The sequence below is a fragment of the Temnothorax nylanderi genome, unplaced genomic scaffold (genome assembly GCF_030848795.1).
Source record: "Temnothorax nylanderi isolate EJ_2023f unplaced genomic scaffold, tnyl_v1.0 TNYL_tig0303_pilon, whole genome shotgun sequence".
Classification (NCBI taxonomy): Eukaryota; Metazoa; Arthropoda; class Insecta; order Hymenoptera; family Formicidae; genus Temnothorax; species Temnothorax nylanderi.
Genome location: NW_027249365.1, coordinates 95,802 through 114,203, shown reverse-complemented (window position 1 = coordinate 114,203; position 18,402 = coordinate 95,802). Strand labels below are relative to the sequence as shown.

The window sequence follows — 18,402 nt, the reverse complement described above, 5'->3', positions numbered from 1 at the left end:
TTATTAAAAGTACATAGAATGTTAATGTAAATTTTAACATTCTTGAGAATCCTCTGAATAAAATTCTTGGAAGTATCGTGCAAATAACTGCGGTTCGCCTAAATAAAGCGCACTTGTACATGCAGTGCTTTATTACAGGCAATGAACCGTTGCTTAATTATTAGTAATGATGAATGCGACCGTTAGGGTCATCTGTCGATGCTTTGGTAGAATAAAGCATTGCATTTTGTAAGTGGCATGTTTTCCAAAGTGGCAAAGTAGGAAATTACATACATTATATGTTAATATATATCACATACATTTTATAAATAGGAGATTTTTCAGCTTTAGAAACTTTATTAAAAAAGAAATTTAATCTTATTTAATTTTGACCTTCCAAAACTTCTTTCTCATTTTCAATAACAAGAAAGTTGAAAAAAGTTATAAAAAGTATTTTATAATATTTTCTTCTTATTGAAGCTGCATGCGAAAAAAGTTTCACAAGATAAAAATTAAATAATATTAAAGTTCTCTTCTTGCCCCGAATTTAAGATAACGCTTTGCTACACGTATATGTTTCTTCAGATCACATCTTATAACGTGTATAAAGAAGAGAGATATAAATTGGGAAAGAAACGAGAGACAAGAGTGTACGGCTCATTATTGTGTCATGTATTTCCTTTCACATCGAGTGCACTGTTACCGATATCGCTTTACAACTTTTCATACAAAAGAATGATTCGATGATGAGCGCTGTCGCAAAAATTCGCCGCGTGCCCCCGAAAGAGTTCCACTCTCGGAGGCTGACTACTCTCGACAGCGAAACTCTCGAGACCGCGCGTATCTGGACCTCTTCTATCGATCGTAATCTCGCACGCGCGTCAATTATTCCGATTACCTCCTTATCAGTACACTTAATATCTCAGATATAGATCTTTCAGCGTGATCCACCTTGTTTTCCCTCCTTCGTGTGAATATCATACAAAAGACTAAGACTATATATATATATATGCAAATGTCTCTTATAATTATATCTCGTTATCATGTACGAACGTAATTGTTAATGTAATGCGCGGCGGTACTTCCCGTGTGTGCTATCTTAATCGTTAAGTTAATTTACAAAATTCGAGCCTATCGATACCTAATCGACGAACACAGAGACGACGGTGGATCGCGTCCTTCCGCTAAAAAAATCGCGGATCGTAAAGTTTCAATAGAAAGAATCTCTATACGTTCGTATAAAAAAAAGAGAGATAAAGAAAGCAATTCCAATCGCTCTTTACTCGACATAGGTGCAACGTAAATCTATAATAATTAGAGTAAATCGTATTGCAGCTCGATGCACGCCGTTGCTCTCGAGTAGCATCGATCCGGCGTCTCCCTCGATAAACGTTTTCTATATTACTACTACTGAATAATTGTTTTCTTTCTTTCCTCGCGTTTTTAACCGCCGTCTCTTCTGATCCTCGCGGATCCTCTCAGACACATAACACACGTCACGCACACGTCCTCACAGGGGGCACGCACCTCTGCCATTCGCGCAACACGTTCCAGCCGATGATGGTGCATGTACACCCGCTAAATTAAAATCTCACTTGGAAGGGAATACCTCGAATATATCTTGTTGCGAAACCGTTTGCACGCTTTACAATCCCCTTTTTTTTAGGAAACGTTAAGAGGAAGGATCAAGTGGGTCCAATTTCAAAGATAATTTAAAAGATAATTTGACTCTTCAAGGATAACGCGAATCGCGATAACTAATTGATTAATCTTAACGTTACACATATCTTCTATCTTCTCCACATTGTACTTATTACAAAAATTATATTGCAATTAGAAAGATAGATCACATACGCAAATAAATGACTTAATCGTGATTAAGTCAAAATTACGTTTTATTTTAATTATCTTTCAGAGAATTTATATTTCGTCAGCGATTTACAATTCGAGATGTTTCCCTATTAATCAAAATGTGATAACGATGGAAATACAGGAATAAGGATCACCCTACGCTATTCACACATCTTCAAAATTTTATATAAATAAATTTTATATACACAGTCACATGAACAAATAACTGTATTGTTTCCTTTATATGTTTCTATTATATTTTCTCACTGATCTTTGATGTAAGAGAAGCCTTAAAATACGGTGTCTCTTGGACGACTGTTTTAGCAATAATAAATTAGGCCACGTACATATATCAATTAACACGTACATTTTTGTCTGTTTTAAAAAAGAGATTTGATTGCAACGAGTTGAAAAGAACTATCAAGCAGGTTGTGCGAATATCGCAGAGTGATCAAAAGTCAAATTTATTCATTACCCTTCCTCTCGCATCTGTAGGCCTCGCTTTTTAATCTTTAACGCAATCTTGCACGCATGCGACACCGGTGGGAACTTCACAGTATCAAGTTTAATTAAATTACCGCTTTGCAAATAGCCGAGCGTATTATCCGCGTATCGAACCTCAGTCGCAGTGGTGAATAACCCGCGCCACCCTTCCTGGCCGCGACAGGGGTGGTCCGATGGACCCCGCGAGACGTTTCGTCTCGCGTCAAAGGCGGACCGTCGCCTCCTACTCCGGATGAGCAGTTTCCTCCTGTCCTGTTCGTCTCGCGAACGTAGAAAATTTTAAATGTAAAAATAGAGTTACATTTGCAGCCGACGACGGTCGGCGCAAAGGAGTGGAGAGTTCGTCCCCGGGCGAGATTCTGTGAGAGAACTCGCGCGTGGACCAGGAAGAGTCGGCGCCGTTCACCCGATTTATCAAAAAGGAATTGTGTTACCATGCTAGTTAACGGTGATTAATATGCGTCTCGAGTGTGCGTATTCGAGTACCTTATTTCCGAATAGCTACCACTCTTTCTCTCCTCGAATGCGAATTGTAAGTTAATTCGACGGGAACATTAGTTCCGTTACTATTACAGACGATAAAAGAATATTATTCTTGGCTACGCTATACAATTGTGGAAATATCGTTCAAGATTCGGTATTCCGCATCGTGTCGTTCCGCTTGAAACCGCGCCGCGAATTCATGAAGGAACATAATTTCCAATTAAGGAACAGTCACGAAATTATTGCCCATAAATTACCTTTCTTTGTTCTAAAGACATGTACAGTTGTTTATTACGTAAGACACTTGTAAAAAATAAGATAAAAAATAAAATTAATGATGTGACGGGAGTTGATTATGGAATAAATTAAATTCTTAATCTCGGAGCTTCAGCGATTGGATTAAAAACTCGTGTATTAGGATAGAAAATACATTTTTTAATTCCTATTACAAAGATAAATTGTTTTAATTCCATAAAACAAAAGGATTGGAAAACAGAAGATATGGAAAAAAAATGATGTAAGATTTCTCTAATTTAAAGAAAAAGCTAACTTCAAAATTTCAGATCGATTGTTCGGTCTCTCTTGACTCGTCTCTTCTCTTATGGGCTACTTTGTGCATTCTGAACTGGAGACGAGTACGAATCTCCTTTGCGCGTCATTCAGTGTCTCTCGTTAATACAAATTTAATTCTAGTCTTAATCGATTAACTTTTCGCTGATCTATAGTTAAGAAGTACGTCGGTTGAATCTCGCGTCTCACCGAGAGGTCTCTGGCGGAATGGTCTCTCTCTCGCTAATCTCTACGTCAAGACTGAAACGATCGCACGAGAATCGGTGGTCGGTAGACGGAGGAGAAAGGTTTCGAAATACCGATCCGACCCGAACGAAATTCTCGTGGAGAAACGGGATGGTATGTCGATATGGATCGCGCGCGAAGAATTGTCAAGTGCTATCAGCAGGGCTCCCGTTTCGTCGCCTCTTCTCACAGTCGCATCTTGTCGATTAGGCGTTCGGAGATTACGGATTAACCCGTGAGAGACAAACGACGAAACTACGACTGATCGCAGGTCGTCGGACTTACCGTCCGCGTGACGTGTATCGTAACGCTATAATACAATAAACGTGGCGCAATGAAATAAAATACTAAGCGTGGAAGGTACGCGCGTCTGCAGTAGCAGTCGGAGACGACAATTGCCCGACTCGCAACACTTTTAAGTTACTGATCGATCAAATCGACGCTTTAATGTTATCTGCTGTAAATAAGAGGAAGCCGTGATTAATGAGTCGCGTGAATATACGTGCTGTAAATGTATAGCAAAGACGATAAAAAATCTTCCAAAATTATTATTATTAATTAATATAATATATGATATAATAATTATATCACATTATTAATAATTATTCATATTGAAAATAATAGAATACTGTTTTCGCTGATAAAAAAAACAGATTGTATTAAATTATGTGTATTTGCTTCATTTTTATTCACACGACTCTTTCTCGTTTCGCAGTCATTTGCGTCGCTGCTGTTCGTGAGTCTAATGTCTAACTGAAGGAGAGTTACAGAATAATATTACGACGGGTAATAATAATTAAAAATGGAACGAAACGTCGCGTGACCCTGCGGAGAACGCACGTATAACAACCGGTATTGTTGAGAGGGAGCACGAAACAAGTATTGTCACACCATTCATCGATACAAATAGTAACAGCGATAGGCGATAGTGTAACAATGTATATAATATATATATATATATTTATATATATTTATAAATACAGGCGGCGAGTGTCCCCCCTATCTTCTTAGAGGCTCTCTATCAACTACAACATAACTGAAGCGAGTTATTCATGCGATAACGACTAAAAACTAACGTGTCTATTTGTCGCGTAATAAGGCGGAACACATTCATCCAGCGTGTTTAACATTAAAATGAGTCCTCCAATGTGAACCACGCAATAACGTCGAAGTCAGATTCCCTGAAAATTCAGAATTCTCTTCCTGCTAGTCTTGAGTGTAAATTATTTTACAAAAGAGATAAAAGATTCTTTAAAATAAGAAAAATAAAATTATATTAAACAAGTACAAGTACAAAAAAAAGCTTTGTCAATGATTCAACTTTTATACTAGTTGCCAATTTCATTTCTACCCTTGTAAAATTTGGCGGAAAATCGTAATTTAACAATTTCGCATACAATTAAAATGATTACAATTTTAATGGTAATTTTAGAAATCAGACGCGTTACTTCATGTCTCTCATTTCGGAGGGTCTCCGATTGGAAAAATGGAATGAGACGGATTCCTGCGTAGAAGGAAAGAAAAAGGAAATAATGGGGACGCGGTGCGAATCGTAATTAACCTGATTGTCTTCTGCCTCCTGCAAAAGGTCGGCGTTATGGCTTGGCCAGCGCACGTGCTGAAGCTTAAACTTGACTAGAACTAAACGAACGTGCGGAGGAATAAACATATAATTCTATTTTTTTCCCTCTCTCTCTCCCTCTTTCTCTCTTATCGCTTAATCTACAATTTTACTTTTTTCACTTTTATATCGACCTCACCAATTTTTCGCCTTTTCGTCTTTTCTCGCAGGGCCGGGCGGTATTTCGAACACGCGCTAATTAGCGAACACGCATCAAGTCACGATCTGCATTTTACATTCTGAATCATATTCTCATGTCGAATCGTCATCTCTGTGCCTCGTTTCCGAAATATATCTTTCGAATATTTTGGGTTTAGAAAAGAATAGTTTGCCCAGCCCGTTCGGTATTCGATTTAAGTCACGAACATAATTCTCGTGTCATCACGCGTGAAAAAAAGCACATCGCATATATGTGTATAGGGGAGACCGGGGCTAAGCCGACACTATTTTTTCAAAGGCAATTTTTAATATTTAATTAAAATTTTTAGGCAAATTCAATGGTACATATTTAAAGAGTGTTTCTTCAGGTACAAAATTGATTCAGGAAGTTTTGCTGTACGTCGCTTTGTTTTGCCGCCAGGAAAGGAAAAGTGACGCGAAGACAAATTTTCGAATTGAAAAATGCCGGGGCAAACTCGACACCCCGCCGGGGCAAACTCAACACTTGTCTGATCGACACAATTTGATCTGGAACTTATTTTTTACTGTCTGAAAATGAAAATACATTGTTTATTGTGTATTTAAAAAGTACAAAAATTCGGGATAAAGTAGCTAGAACAATCATTTAAAATAATGAGAACAAAAATTGTTGAACTTTCAATTATCTTCATCTAAACTCATGTCTGAAAAACAATTAATGCAGGTAAACTCGCGATCGGACGTGCGCATACATTTGTCATGAGCCATACGGCTGCATGACAAGCATCGTTTGTTACTGGGAGCCGACGAAACGGCGTGGTGTTGACTTTGCCCCGGACGTCGTTTTTCACTTTTGTCACTTCAAAAACATGAAAATTTTGAAAATATGCAAAAACGATTATCGGATTCATATAGAGCATCAAATTTCCCATCAAAATCACTTACCGGTAGATTCGCAAGAGTAAAGCTCGATGAAAGAGTAGACATTTTCGAGAGATCAGAAAAATTACTTTTCACTATCAAAAACGCTTATGTCGCGTTAAAAATTACACTATAACTCAGAATGTTACCAAATTCCGTTGATAATACTGGCACATAAAGACGCATTTACAGTAGGAAAGGCAAGTTTCTACGATAGATTTAAATTGGCAAAAAGCCTAGTGTCAAGTTTGCCCCGTTGTCGGCTTAGCCCCGGTCTCCCCTATCGTATACGTATTAGAAATTTTCTATCAAATATGAAAAGCAAAAAAATAGAAAAGAGAACGACCGCCTCTCTACAGTGATATTACGATTCACAGGGACATCTAAACGTTGTGCAAACGAGGTATGTGCTTTAGTCGCGTATATCCGAACTGAATAAGACTATCAGTCTTTTTTCCTTTTAAAAGAGAAATCAGCGCACGCGTGATACGCGTAATATATCGTAATAATAACGCATATATTGTTGAAGAACATATAAATATATACGCAACGCGCTTACAATCGCTAATGACAGATCGTAAAACAGCGAATGTCTCGCGTCGTTGCGAAGAAGACGCTTTCTTCCGAAGGTCTTTCCGAAGTAAACGAAGATAATTGCATTTTAGCTCATCTTCATTTTCGCTCGCTTCGAAACGGAATGTCCTGCAAACGCCAGGGAACCTCGGAGAAGTTTTCGCGATCGGTTCACGAATTGTGCGAATAATCATGATGAGCTCTCTCGTCACTTAGCTTTAATTGCAAGATTCGCAAGAGTGAAGCGGTTCGGAGTTATAGCCCGCGTCTCATATATTTGTTCAGAAAAATGAATTCATACCTATACAAGTTATATCCGTCCGTTCCTGTGTCAGTCCTTCGCTGTACAGCCGTATGGAGGATACCGACAAGAACATCCCTATCTGCTCAACATCGGATTTCGATATCAAAACTTTTTGTCACACTGTGGATACATTACTAGCTCTGGCTGAATCGTTAGATTACCGATAAAAATAAGCTTCTGTAACGGTTTTGTGACAACGTCACGCACTGCACTTTGCGGTTCTCACCGACAACGTCGGAAATCCACGTGATGATACCACGACGAGTCGATTTCTAGTTAAAATCTCCAGTCAATGCTCCTCTTCCACACTTAACTTATAGTCAGCACATGTAAAATTTGCGGATATATTATGTACAAATAGTCTCTAGATCCGCGTTATACATCCGCTTGTCTACACGACGATGATGACGATAATGGATGAGGATGATACCAATGATTTTTTTATCGATGTTTATTCATCTTTGGTTGGGGCAATGTACGTTTGTTCGAACGTTTGTGGATCCTTGGACACCTGTCACGGAACTTTCTCACGCACATGTCCGCCAAAACAATATTTAGAACAGTCTAGTCTCGCTCTTGCCAGTTTTCAAGCATTATGACGCCGTTTCCTCATCGGCCAAATTGTGAAGATCCGAGTAATTCACGATGGCACGATGCAGAAACTCATATTGCGCCTGCAACACGCACAATGACAAACATTACACAAAATACAATTACAGTATGATATAAAATACAATAAATAAAAAAATATATAATATTGTATTATAATTCTTAAATTTGCAATTAATTATTTCATCATAAATAGTTGAGCTTTGTTGAAAAAAAGTAATGATAAAGAATTAAAAATATATATATATATAATGTTTAAATATTTTAATTGTTACTGTTATTGTAGTAACTGTAATTGTTTGTTACTTTATATATTTTAATTGTGTTGCGATATATCAAGATTATTGCCTAAGTTTTAAATGGAATATCCAACTTTTAGTCACAATTCATAGAAAATATCCAATTCTTTGTCACAACACAATCGATATGAAGAAAATTATGAAAATACTTACAAAGGTGCTGATCATGCCGTGTCGCTGAGAGCGCAATTTCTTCGTCGTTGTGAAAATATCCACGCGCTTCTCAGTGCGCAGCTGCTGGACCAGTATGCTAAGTGCCACGAACATGGAACTCCGATCTGATCCGTAGCTGCAGTGCGCGGCCAGTGAGCCGCTCGTCTCGGTGTCGTTCGTCAGCGTCTGGTCCACCAGTTCTATGAGACCGCGCGTCACCTCAGGTACTTCACCCTCCACCGTCGGCCAGCCGTGATACTGATACTGCTTCACGACCCCGCTCTCGTCAGTCTTCGTGTTCAAAATGCAAAACTCGCGACGCGTGTAATATGGACAACTCTCGCTGTGGATGTAACGGACCCTTATATGATCGTAGTCGGTCTCATCGTCAGGCCAGTAGCGTGGACATTTCCGCGGGCCTTCGTTCAACTGAAAAAGATATTATATATTTTATACACGATTATATATATATAAATAATATTTATTCTGATATCGAATATCTTTTCTAAAAGTACGCATGCTTCGCTCTTATCAAAATCGGGGACTCGGACACTTCTTTCACCCGATTATAGAATTTCATGTATCTTGTGTCATTATAAAGTAATCTCAGAAATATTGTTATATGTTTATAAGAAATTAACATCGTTTACTTATTACTTAAGATACTATTGTGTTGATTAAATTTTATTGGAATACTCTTTATATATATAAAGCAATGTATAAACAGGTTTTCAATAAAAAATATATCGTCAATTAATTCCCTAAAACTTTGCTGTATGAAATTGCATACCATGTACCTATATTATATTAACGCAATATTCATACATATATCACTTCTTGCAAAAATTAGGACAAATTCAACAAAACCAATATCTTCATTAAGTGCAATAAAAAAATTTAGAAAAAAATATGTATACTTACGTCAGACAACATAACTATCGTAGTGATGCATTGTTCCGAGATCATTCGCCAGAAATCCGTTATGGTGGTCTCCAGTGGATCTTGGGTAATGACAAACGACTCGGAATTATCGTAGCCTTCGATGAACGATGCGTTTATGTATGTTGAATGTTCCCTTCCCGGAACTGGGGTGAGTATCACGCGATTTCTATCATATGGTATCACCATTTCGCTTCGATTCTTCGATCTATTTTCATCTCCACCGCCAACAGAGAAAGATTTCCGATCTTCCAACACGGAACTGATTTTCTATTAACAAAAATTATGCGTATAACATGAATATGAGAGAGAAATGTTCGTTTCTCAATGAAATTGTTGGGGAAATATAAAAGTGTTGTAACGTGTTCATCGAATAAACTATATATGTATGGTCTATCCACTCTATTCTACTTTATTGGATATTGGTTATTCAAAATGTATGATCGCTTTTTCACAAGTGATTCGTTAACCCGTTCAGTACACAAGTAGAGCACGCCGAAAAAAAGATTTACAAAATAAAAGCGAGACAAACTGGTACAGCAAACAATTCTGATATAAACGATATTTGTAAGAATAATTTTGGCACATATAATATTTTAATTTGCAGATCTCAAATAAAGACAAATAAGTTGATAGAAAAAGTGAAAACTGTTTGTGGCATTCAATTTTGGCCTGTAACTTACATCATACTCCTCCTCCATCCTGCACTTCTCCTTCCCGTTGTCCCGCTGTCTCAGTTTGGCGACCGTGGTCTTGAGCTGCGCTGCCGGGATCTCCGTGTCGCCGTACTGCGCCATCTCCATAAGCGCGCGATAGATGAAGATGTATTGCTTAAGTGATTGCACGAGGAAGTTGCGCTGATGCCGCAGGTCGCACACAGTATTGAAGATGGATACCTGGCCTTCCTCGGCCAGCTGCTGCAGCAGGGAATCTAATGCCACGAGCGTGCCGGTGCGGCCCACACCGGCGCTGCAGTGCACTAGGATCGGCCCCTTTTCGAGCGAGTACGCCTCGTTGACGCGCTTGATGAAGCGTAGAATCGCGTGCGGATGCTCAGGGGCGACAAAGTCCTTCCACACGAGGAAGTGATACTGTACGATCGCGCGGGCGTCGCGCTCGCCCAGCCGCGTCATCTTCAACTCGCGCACCACGTAGTCCGAATAGGCGCGCTCTTTAACGTGCTCCACCGTGATGTCGCCGAAGTTTTTGGTCTCGCGCTTGTCCGGCCAGTACTTGGCGCACTTGGTCTTCGAATATTCCTCAAGATTCGTCAGCATGAGGATCAGCTCGAGATGCTGCTCCCAGATCATGCGCCAATAGTCGCACACCGTGTTCTCCATCGGGCCCTGGGCGCAGATGAACTTCTTGCGTTCCTTGTAGCCCAGCACGAAGTTGGCATTGATGTAATCAGAGCCGCAGATACCGTCCATCTGCGCCAAGCGTACCCTTGTCTGATCGTAACACTTGATGTCCGGATAACGATTCTTGTAGAGGTTCTCCTGCGCTTCGGACGCGCGCGTTGTTCTGTCGGTGAATCGGTCGGGTAGCAGTTCAAATTCGTGTTGGAAACCATAATCTGAGTCCCGATGGCGTTCCAAGTAGGCCTGCAACAACTCGCCCTTGGGTATGGGCGGCATGTCCGGTGGACTCGCTGCCACGAGTTGATGCCTACCTCTCAGGCTTCTACAGAGATGTCTAGAAAAAGGACATCCATTGAGATACTAATATTTATAATTGATATTATTTAATAGAAATTGTGTAATTATACAGAAAAAAAGCTCATATACTTTAATAAGTTTTTATATGCATTCTATTATGTTTCTGTGACAACAGCTTTTAATTTTAAAAAAGTCTTTTAAGAATAAAGCTGTTAAAACAAAAAACTTTTATTATTTAAAATAATGTAAAATATATTATATTATAAAAATAATTTACGTAATAGAATATTTGTATAAAAATCTATTTAAGAGATAAAATCGCGTTTTTCTAGAACTCACCTGAAACTATTGCGCAGCGTTATGACTTCCTCCCTCTCTTGGGCACGCTTTGTAAATCTATATAACACGCAGAGCGCAATAAATAGAATTGTGAGGGTTAAAATGAGGGCGATGAAGAGCTGTATTATCATTTCTCTGACAGTAGTCGCCTCCGCGGCCGTTACGCTGAGAGGATCCACTCCGCCGTAAAGGGGATTAAAGTAACTACTATAAGCCGGTAGAAGCTGATCCTTTTCATGATCGAATACTGCAAAAAATCAACCATCATCCAATGCGCTACCAAACTTGAAGTTTCAGCAAATCCACTGACACTCGTACATACCGATAACTTCGATGAAACCAGTATAGTTCGACGTTTCATCGAGAAAACCATCGTAAGGCGATAACATGCTAAGTTCTCCGGATCCGTCTACGGATGCCTTTTGCAGCGGCGTGTCTTCTCTCTTCCGTCTCTCCGCTTTTTCCGTGGCATTAATAATCATAGGCACAGCCGTGGTTGTATCAATTTTCGTGGTGTCAATAATGGTCGTCGTTGATGTGGTAGAGGAGCTGGTAGTCGTGCTGCTACCACTGTTATTCACAGTTGTCGCCGATGTCGATGTAGTTATCGTTGTGCTGGTAACGGTACTGCTTATGTTACTCGAGGTTGAAGTGGTAGTCGACGGGATTTCCGGAACAAAGTGTAACAACGGTGGTGCCGGTTTGGGTCGCAGACCGACGCATTTGTCGCACATAGCACCGCCATTAGACGACTCGCCGTCGCCGAGGAAGATATCAGTTAACAACTGATCGCTGTCGAATGTCTCGGCGACGTAGGCACCGCCGGTAGGCGAGCTGTGCACGTATTGATAAGAGTACACTGCGATCTCCTCAGGTGATGGCAGATCGCTGACCGTCTTGTGCGGCGGTAGTTTCACCAGGTAGACGCGGTAGCAGCAGATTGGGCCGTTCCGCTCGGAGATGCGCGGTAGATAGAGCTTGAACAACTGCCTACCTTGGCTCTCGATTTTCCGCCAGCTGCGCATGTTCATATTGTCGCGATTCGGAATCGCGACTGGCGTCGTACAGTTTCCTATTGCGTCCTTGCCAGGAGTGCGAGACCTTGTCACTCCGTGCACCCGAACCTTCAATCAAGCATTCATTTTTAGCACGGAAATTGATATTATTGTACGATAATTTCAAGTTAGAAATTATTCTAATTAAATAAAATAACTTAGAAAATATTATTCCAATAAAAATAATAGGAAGAATGATTTAAGCTTGAATAATTAGCTACATACCGTATAATTCGTATTGGGAGGTATCTTATTGTAATGCGTGCTGTTCTTCTGATAGACGCTCCAGCTGGGCGGTTCGAAACTGTGGATGTCCAGACGTCCCATGTCGTTCTTGAATCTTGCCACGCCGTTCAATTGTATATTGTAGCGCTGAATAATGCCGTTTGGTTTCTCCGGGGGTTTCCACGTGATGGTCATGAAACTGTAGCTGCTTATATTGTCGTAGCGACAAATAACGACGAGATTCTTTGGAGGACTGGCCACTGGAACAACAATAAATACACTTGAATATTTACCGATATTCGCCGAACGTGAAATACATTTTTTCTGACACGGTACGCGCCGATATACCTCCATCCAGGGTGGTGCCATTTACTTCGGTACTCCAATTGCCGCATTGCTTCGTGTATTCGCTGCAAGCGGCTATCTTGAATTTGTACGTGGTCGCCGGATCGAGATCCACGAATGCGTACACGATGAACGGCTGGGCGGGATACACCGCTTCTCTTTTCTGATCGCCGTGAGTGGCCATCAGATTGTAATAGTGCACGTGTTCCTTCAAATCTGGCGGCGGCACGGTCCAGCCTATCGTGATCGAATTCTCCGTCACGCCGTTCACGGAAACTTTCGGCACAAATACTGGATCTGTAATACATTTTTCAAGCTATATTCAATAAAACAATATAAAATTAAGTTTTAAGCAATTATAAGTGCATGGTTTTTCCTTGCCACGGAGATCAAACGCTGAATTATAAAGATAATTATTTAATGTCCACATATGCTCAATAATTTCACAGTTATTCCACAATTATTGTCTTTTTAATTACAAATTATCGATTATTAAATTAGAATTTATAATTCTTATTAACTATTAAGTAGGAGAAATTTGCGACATCTTTCTCAGAAATACCTTTCTCAAGCGTAGTGATCCATCGTGGATCTAATTGCATGTGTGACGTGCCCAGCGCGTTGATGGCGCTGATGCCGATTTGGTACGCGGTGCCGCTCTCAAATCCCTTGAGAACGTAACTTGAATTACCGCCGCCGATATGCTCGGCGTAGTACTGACGCTGATCTGTGCCCTTCTTCATATGCTGGATAAAGTACTTCGTGATCGGCTCGTTACCGTCGTTGACAGTCCAATTTAGAAATATACTGCCGGCCCCGACCGCCTTCATGAAATCTATGCTGACTTTCGGCACATCGGTGACGAATAAGTGCGTCAAGGCGCTCACCACCCCGTTGTAGTCGTTCGCCTGACACACATACGTGCCGTTGTCTTTGCGCGCCAGACTCTTGAATTCCAGAATCAAGACGGCATAGGTCTCGTTTATCTGCGCGACGGCAGTGAGATCTTTCAAGTGTTCGCTGCTCTCTGAATCATTCCCTTTTAACCAAGTAAATTGGGATAATGGATAACCGTGTATGTGGCACGTCAAGTTGGCCGCTTCTGATACTTTCGCTCTTACGTTCCCGCCGGACGCTATCTTGCCGGGTTCTGAAAAAAAATTAACGAGATGACATTTTAACGAAAGATCGTTCGACTTCTAAATTGATTCTCGAATCTTTTATCGCGCGACAATATGAGAGAGTATTATCCACGAAATCCAAAATACGCATATTTTCGTAAGCGTGCGCGCTCGCACGCGCGTAAGGAAGATAAGGCATTTAAATTAGCTCGTTACGCACCTATCACTCTGATATGAATGTTTTTCTCGAGGAATTCGCCGTCGACAGTCTGCGCGGAGCACTTGTAGTCGCCCGTGTCGTTTCTGCTGGCCTTCTTTATGTCGAGCCGTCCGCCGTATTCGAAATCCTTGATGGTGGTGAGATTCCGGCCGTCGGTGCTCCACCAGACCTGACCCGGCACGTTGAGCTTGCATAACAGCGACGGCGTGCTGCCCGCCTCTATACCCTCGATATCCTGTGACGATCGAATCTCCAGCGACGCGGTCCGCTCGGGTTTCGGCGGTTCTGCCGCTGCTTTCGGCTTATCTATACCTGCCGCAAGCGAAACATTCTCGTATCAATTCACGTAGATGCAAACAAGAGTTTGAAATAAAGCTCGAGATCGTAATTTTGGATACGAAATCGATCTTCGGCACAATTTCGCGAGAACTCGCGCAACGCTATCGAATTCGGTTACACAGAACTAGCCCCTTTAATTCCGAATATGCTATTCTTGCGCGATCAATGAAATCAAATTAAGGCATAGCTCGACCGTTCGGCGACCGTTCATTTTCGATGAATAGGAAGATGGATGAGAGAACGCGCGTTCTCTCGATTGACGAATCCCTGTCGTTTCTATTCCATCGAATCTCTCCGTCCACGTGTGTGGCCTTATCATATCCGCAGTTTCGTTATCTATTTTTTTCGCACCGTTCGAAGATTAATAATGTAAATATTTTTTATTTACTTTGAAGTGTCGCGCTACCAATATTCTCTCAAGAATACTCACGTTTTAAACCACATATACACACATACGCGCGCGCGCATCTCTCTCTCTCTCTCTCTCTCTCTCTCTCTCTCTCTCTCTCTCTCTCTCTCTCTCTCTCTCGACGGTCCCAATCTAAGATTCCTCGTATAGCAGCAAAACGGAGAAAAACATCGTAAGTGGCGGATTCACTTCTCGTACATCTCGCTGAATTATTTCCACAATGTGTCATATCCAATGCCAACGACCGCCCCCGCGTGCTTCACACACACACATGCAGGCACGCGTATGTACACCATCTAAGGTCCATGCAAACACGCGTCCATTACACACACTCCTGCCTACAGACATTCACGTATCCGCAGATACGTACACATGATTTTAGTACACGATAATTCATATACATATGTACAAATACATGATACACACACGATCGATGGTAAACGATAACGCGACCATATGCATACAGTGCGATAAGGCGCATTCGAGGAATAGGACGACCCCCCTTGTCAAAAATATAATCGAATGGCGCGTGTCTTTTCGTCCAGCTTTCGAAGTTTCGAAATTATCGTCTTGATTAATGCATCGAGATCGAGATCGAGATCGAGATCTTGCCAAGGTGAGGTTTATCTAAAATTAAGTGAAATCGGGCCGATACGAATCTTGTAATTAAATAAAGAAGATGGCATCTTCGGTCGGGCTAGATCTTGGTACGCTAATAATAATATTTAATATAATTTAATAACAGGCTAATAATATTATTGAATAATTATAAAGTATTATTTATAATCAAAGCTTAATAACATTACTTAATAATTATTAATTATTATTTATAACTTCTAATTAAAGCTTAATAACATTATTTAATAATTATTAAATATTATTGGGCTACCAAGATCTAGCCTGAACAAAGGTGGCATCTTTTTTGTTATCTAAAATTACCAGATTAAATCTTTATTATCCATTTCTATAATTCGTAATTCATCGAGAGCTCTCAGCGGGTAATAAATGCCCAAAAGCAGCCGGAGTGTGTTTTTTAAGGACAGATCGTCTCTCTCGCGAGGAATATTGTCACAAAACAGTGGACGCCCATTACCACACAGCCTGTATAAATACATACATTTCTTTAAACCAGTTCAATGCCATTGTCCGACTCGCGATTCGAGTCATACATCTATGCGAGCAGTTATTTTCATCCGTGAGCTACAAAGTTGGATTCTCGCGAAGTTGGCACGTAAACTCATCTCTTTCTTCTTTTATCTCTCTCCCCCTTTCTCGACAACCACCTGGTACGTCGCTAACGCCGGGAATGTATGTACCACATCACCGAGTGGACGATTATAATTTCGAGCGGCTTAATTGTCAATGCCACGCGAGAAACGGGCCGCGGGTGGTCCGCGGCCGAACCGGCGCGCGACGATCGCAGGGATCGCGACACCGAGTGGATTGGGCGTTCGCGTTAACTGGAATCGACACCGGAATTAGGTCTTTCGACGAAATGAGATAGGTCTCATCCGTTTAGTCACAGGCGAGTTATCTCGTTGGGTGGAACAATGGCACCAGTCACGCTTTCCTCGTTTCAAGAAACGAGGGAAATCCGCGCGACGGACACTCGAACGGAGCTCCAGCCTTACGGCTCTCCTGTGGGAGATGTAAGATCAATGCCGAACCCTTCAGATCTCTAAAGCCGGGAATTTGAAGTACGTCTGAGTCCCCAAAACCCGGAATTTTAATCCTCCTCCTTAAATCTCAAAAATGAAACAAATAAATAAATAAATAAATAAATAAAATAGCAAAAGATAAAAAGAATGCTGTTACTAAATGTTACTTTTACTATACAATGCTTAATCGTAACTTCGATAATCCGAAAGATACTTTTATGGAAATGTCCAGTGAATTCCTTTACCGCATTCTGTACAGGAGAAACGCCAGGCTCGTAAAACCTCCGGATCTCGTACTACTCCGAGAGTTCCAGCCGCGCGTTCGATCGATCGCGCGGCGCGCAATTTTCCACGTGCTCCTTCCCGGCTTTCGACGCGAAATCCCGTCTCTCCTCGGGGGGGGGGCAGTATTACGATATATAAAAAAAATACTCCAAGAAGAGACTCCGCAGAAGACCTCGGCGCCGATCCGTCATCGAAATTCAACCCCGAACGTTATCATCTTGCATTTCCACCTCCTCCTATATAAAAAAAAAATCAATCTAAGGAGATCGCATCGTTCGCTGATTTCTTATGGATTTCTTGCGGCGCTCCTCGCGAACGAGAGATCGCTTGGCGAGCTTGGCTTTCGTGCTGAACGTTTCCCCAGCTTCTCCCTCGCGCATTTTCACTCTCGACGTGGAACGGAGCCGTCAGCCGGAGTCGAAGTAGCGCAAACTGAAAACGGAACCATGGACGGCTCGCGGAGGCGCGTCCCGGCGCGCCTCGTCGCGCCTTCCCCTCCCCGCCCAATCCTTTCACCCGGAAGGAGAACGAGCGTGTGTGTGTGTGTGTGTGTGTGTGTGTGTGTGTGCGTGTGCGTATGCGAATGTATGAATGTGCCGCGGATCGACTACTCACCGGACTCGTCGACGCCGGCCGCGCCGAGCACGAGGAGGCAGAAGAGCAGCGGCGCCAGCGACGTAACACCGCCGCTCCAGGATAACATGGCGGTCGTGACAGCCGGGTGTCGGGTGGACGGACGGACGGACGGGCGGCGCGGGTGTTGCGCGTCGGCGACCGCACTCACCGCACTCACCGCACTCGCCGACGCTCGGTCGGGCCTTTCGCTGCTGCTGTCCCGGTCCCGGGTGGTAGCGCGGGGCTCCGTGCGCCCCTCCTCCCGTCGCTACCCCACCTAAACACGCGCTTCCTACGTCCGCGCGGCGTCGGCGTCGTCCTCGCCCCTCTCGGCGTGGCGTCGACCACCCCTCGTGTCCACGGGGGCCCCCGGGGTTCCCGCGATGCCGCCCTCACAAGCCCTCCATGGGGGAAACACGTCCGACGTTCGCGGGACGTTGCCGTCGGCCAGGAGTCCCCCCGGTGTGCGCGCGCGCTCCGCTCGCTTCCCGTTCACTCGATCATTACGACACGCGCGCACGAGGAGGCTCACGAGTGTCGTCGCGGCTCGCTGCGCGACGCGATTCGATGCGATGCGATGCGATGCGATGCAGCGCGTCGTGGGATCGGCGGGATGCGGGATTCTCGCCGCTCTAAGTACGCGCTCGCACACGGACGGCCGACGGCACTTCGTGGAACGCTAACTGACGACCGGACGAGACGAGCCGGACGAGCGCTCGCTCTCGCGCGGCGACGACGACAGCGGCGGCGGCGGCGGCGACGGCGATGATTCTCCTCCTCACCTCGTAACGATGCGCCGGAGAGACTGAATACTGAATCGCATCATGCGCAAGCCGTCGCGCGCCGCCCTGGGCCGGGGACGCGCGACGGAGCGGAGTCGGCAGGGATTTCTCATTTCTCTCCCGGCGCGGGATTGTATTGGTGGCGGCCTCTCGCCGGCGCCGGGCGAAACTGTTAGCCGACG

At 42.9% G+C, this 18,402-nt stretch overlaps 1 protein-coding gene across 1 annotated transcript; it reads right to left on the bottom strand.

Moving 5' to 3' along the window:
• Positions 1 to 630: 630 nt before the first annotated feature.
• Positions 631 to 18,370, bottom strand: Ptp69d (Protein tyrosine phosphatase 69D). Its single transcript, XM_071719585.1, has 11 exons — positions 17,439 to 18,370; positions 14,133 to 14,444; positions 13,354 to 13,941; positions 12,795 to 13,088; positions 12,447 to 12,706; positions 11,489 to 12,290; positions 11,167 to 11,413; positions 9,853 to 10,864; positions 9,152 to 9,439; positions 8,231 to 8,659; positions 631 to 7,843 (listed from the first exon to the last, which is right to left on the bottom strand). Exons 1-11 carry the CDS (start codon positions 17,524 to 17,526, stop codon positions 7,763 to 7,765), a joined length of 4,401 nt encoding a protein of 1,466 aa, XP_071575686.1. The 5' UTR covers positions 17,527 to 18,370; the 3' UTR covers positions 631 to 7,762.
• Between the last annotated feature and the right edge of the window lie 32 nt (positions 18,371 to 18,402).

What these genes read in the sequence shown, in the direction of transcription:
- Ptp69d (XM_071719585.1), bottom strand. Translation starts at nt 17,526, where the DNA reads ATGTTATCCTGGAGCGGCGGTGTTACGTCGCTGGCGCCGCTGCTCTTC. An exon ending in TGGCACCACCCTGGATGGAG is followed by an intron (nt 12,707 to 12,794) that starts GTATATCGGCGC and finishes TTGTTGTTCCAG; the next exon opens with TGGCCAGTCCTCCAAAGAAT. An exon ending in ACGGCATGATCAGCACCTTT is followed by an intron (nt 7,844 to 8,230) that starts GTAAGTATTTTC and finishes TGCGTGTTGCAG; the next exon opens with GCGCAATATGAGTTTCTGCA.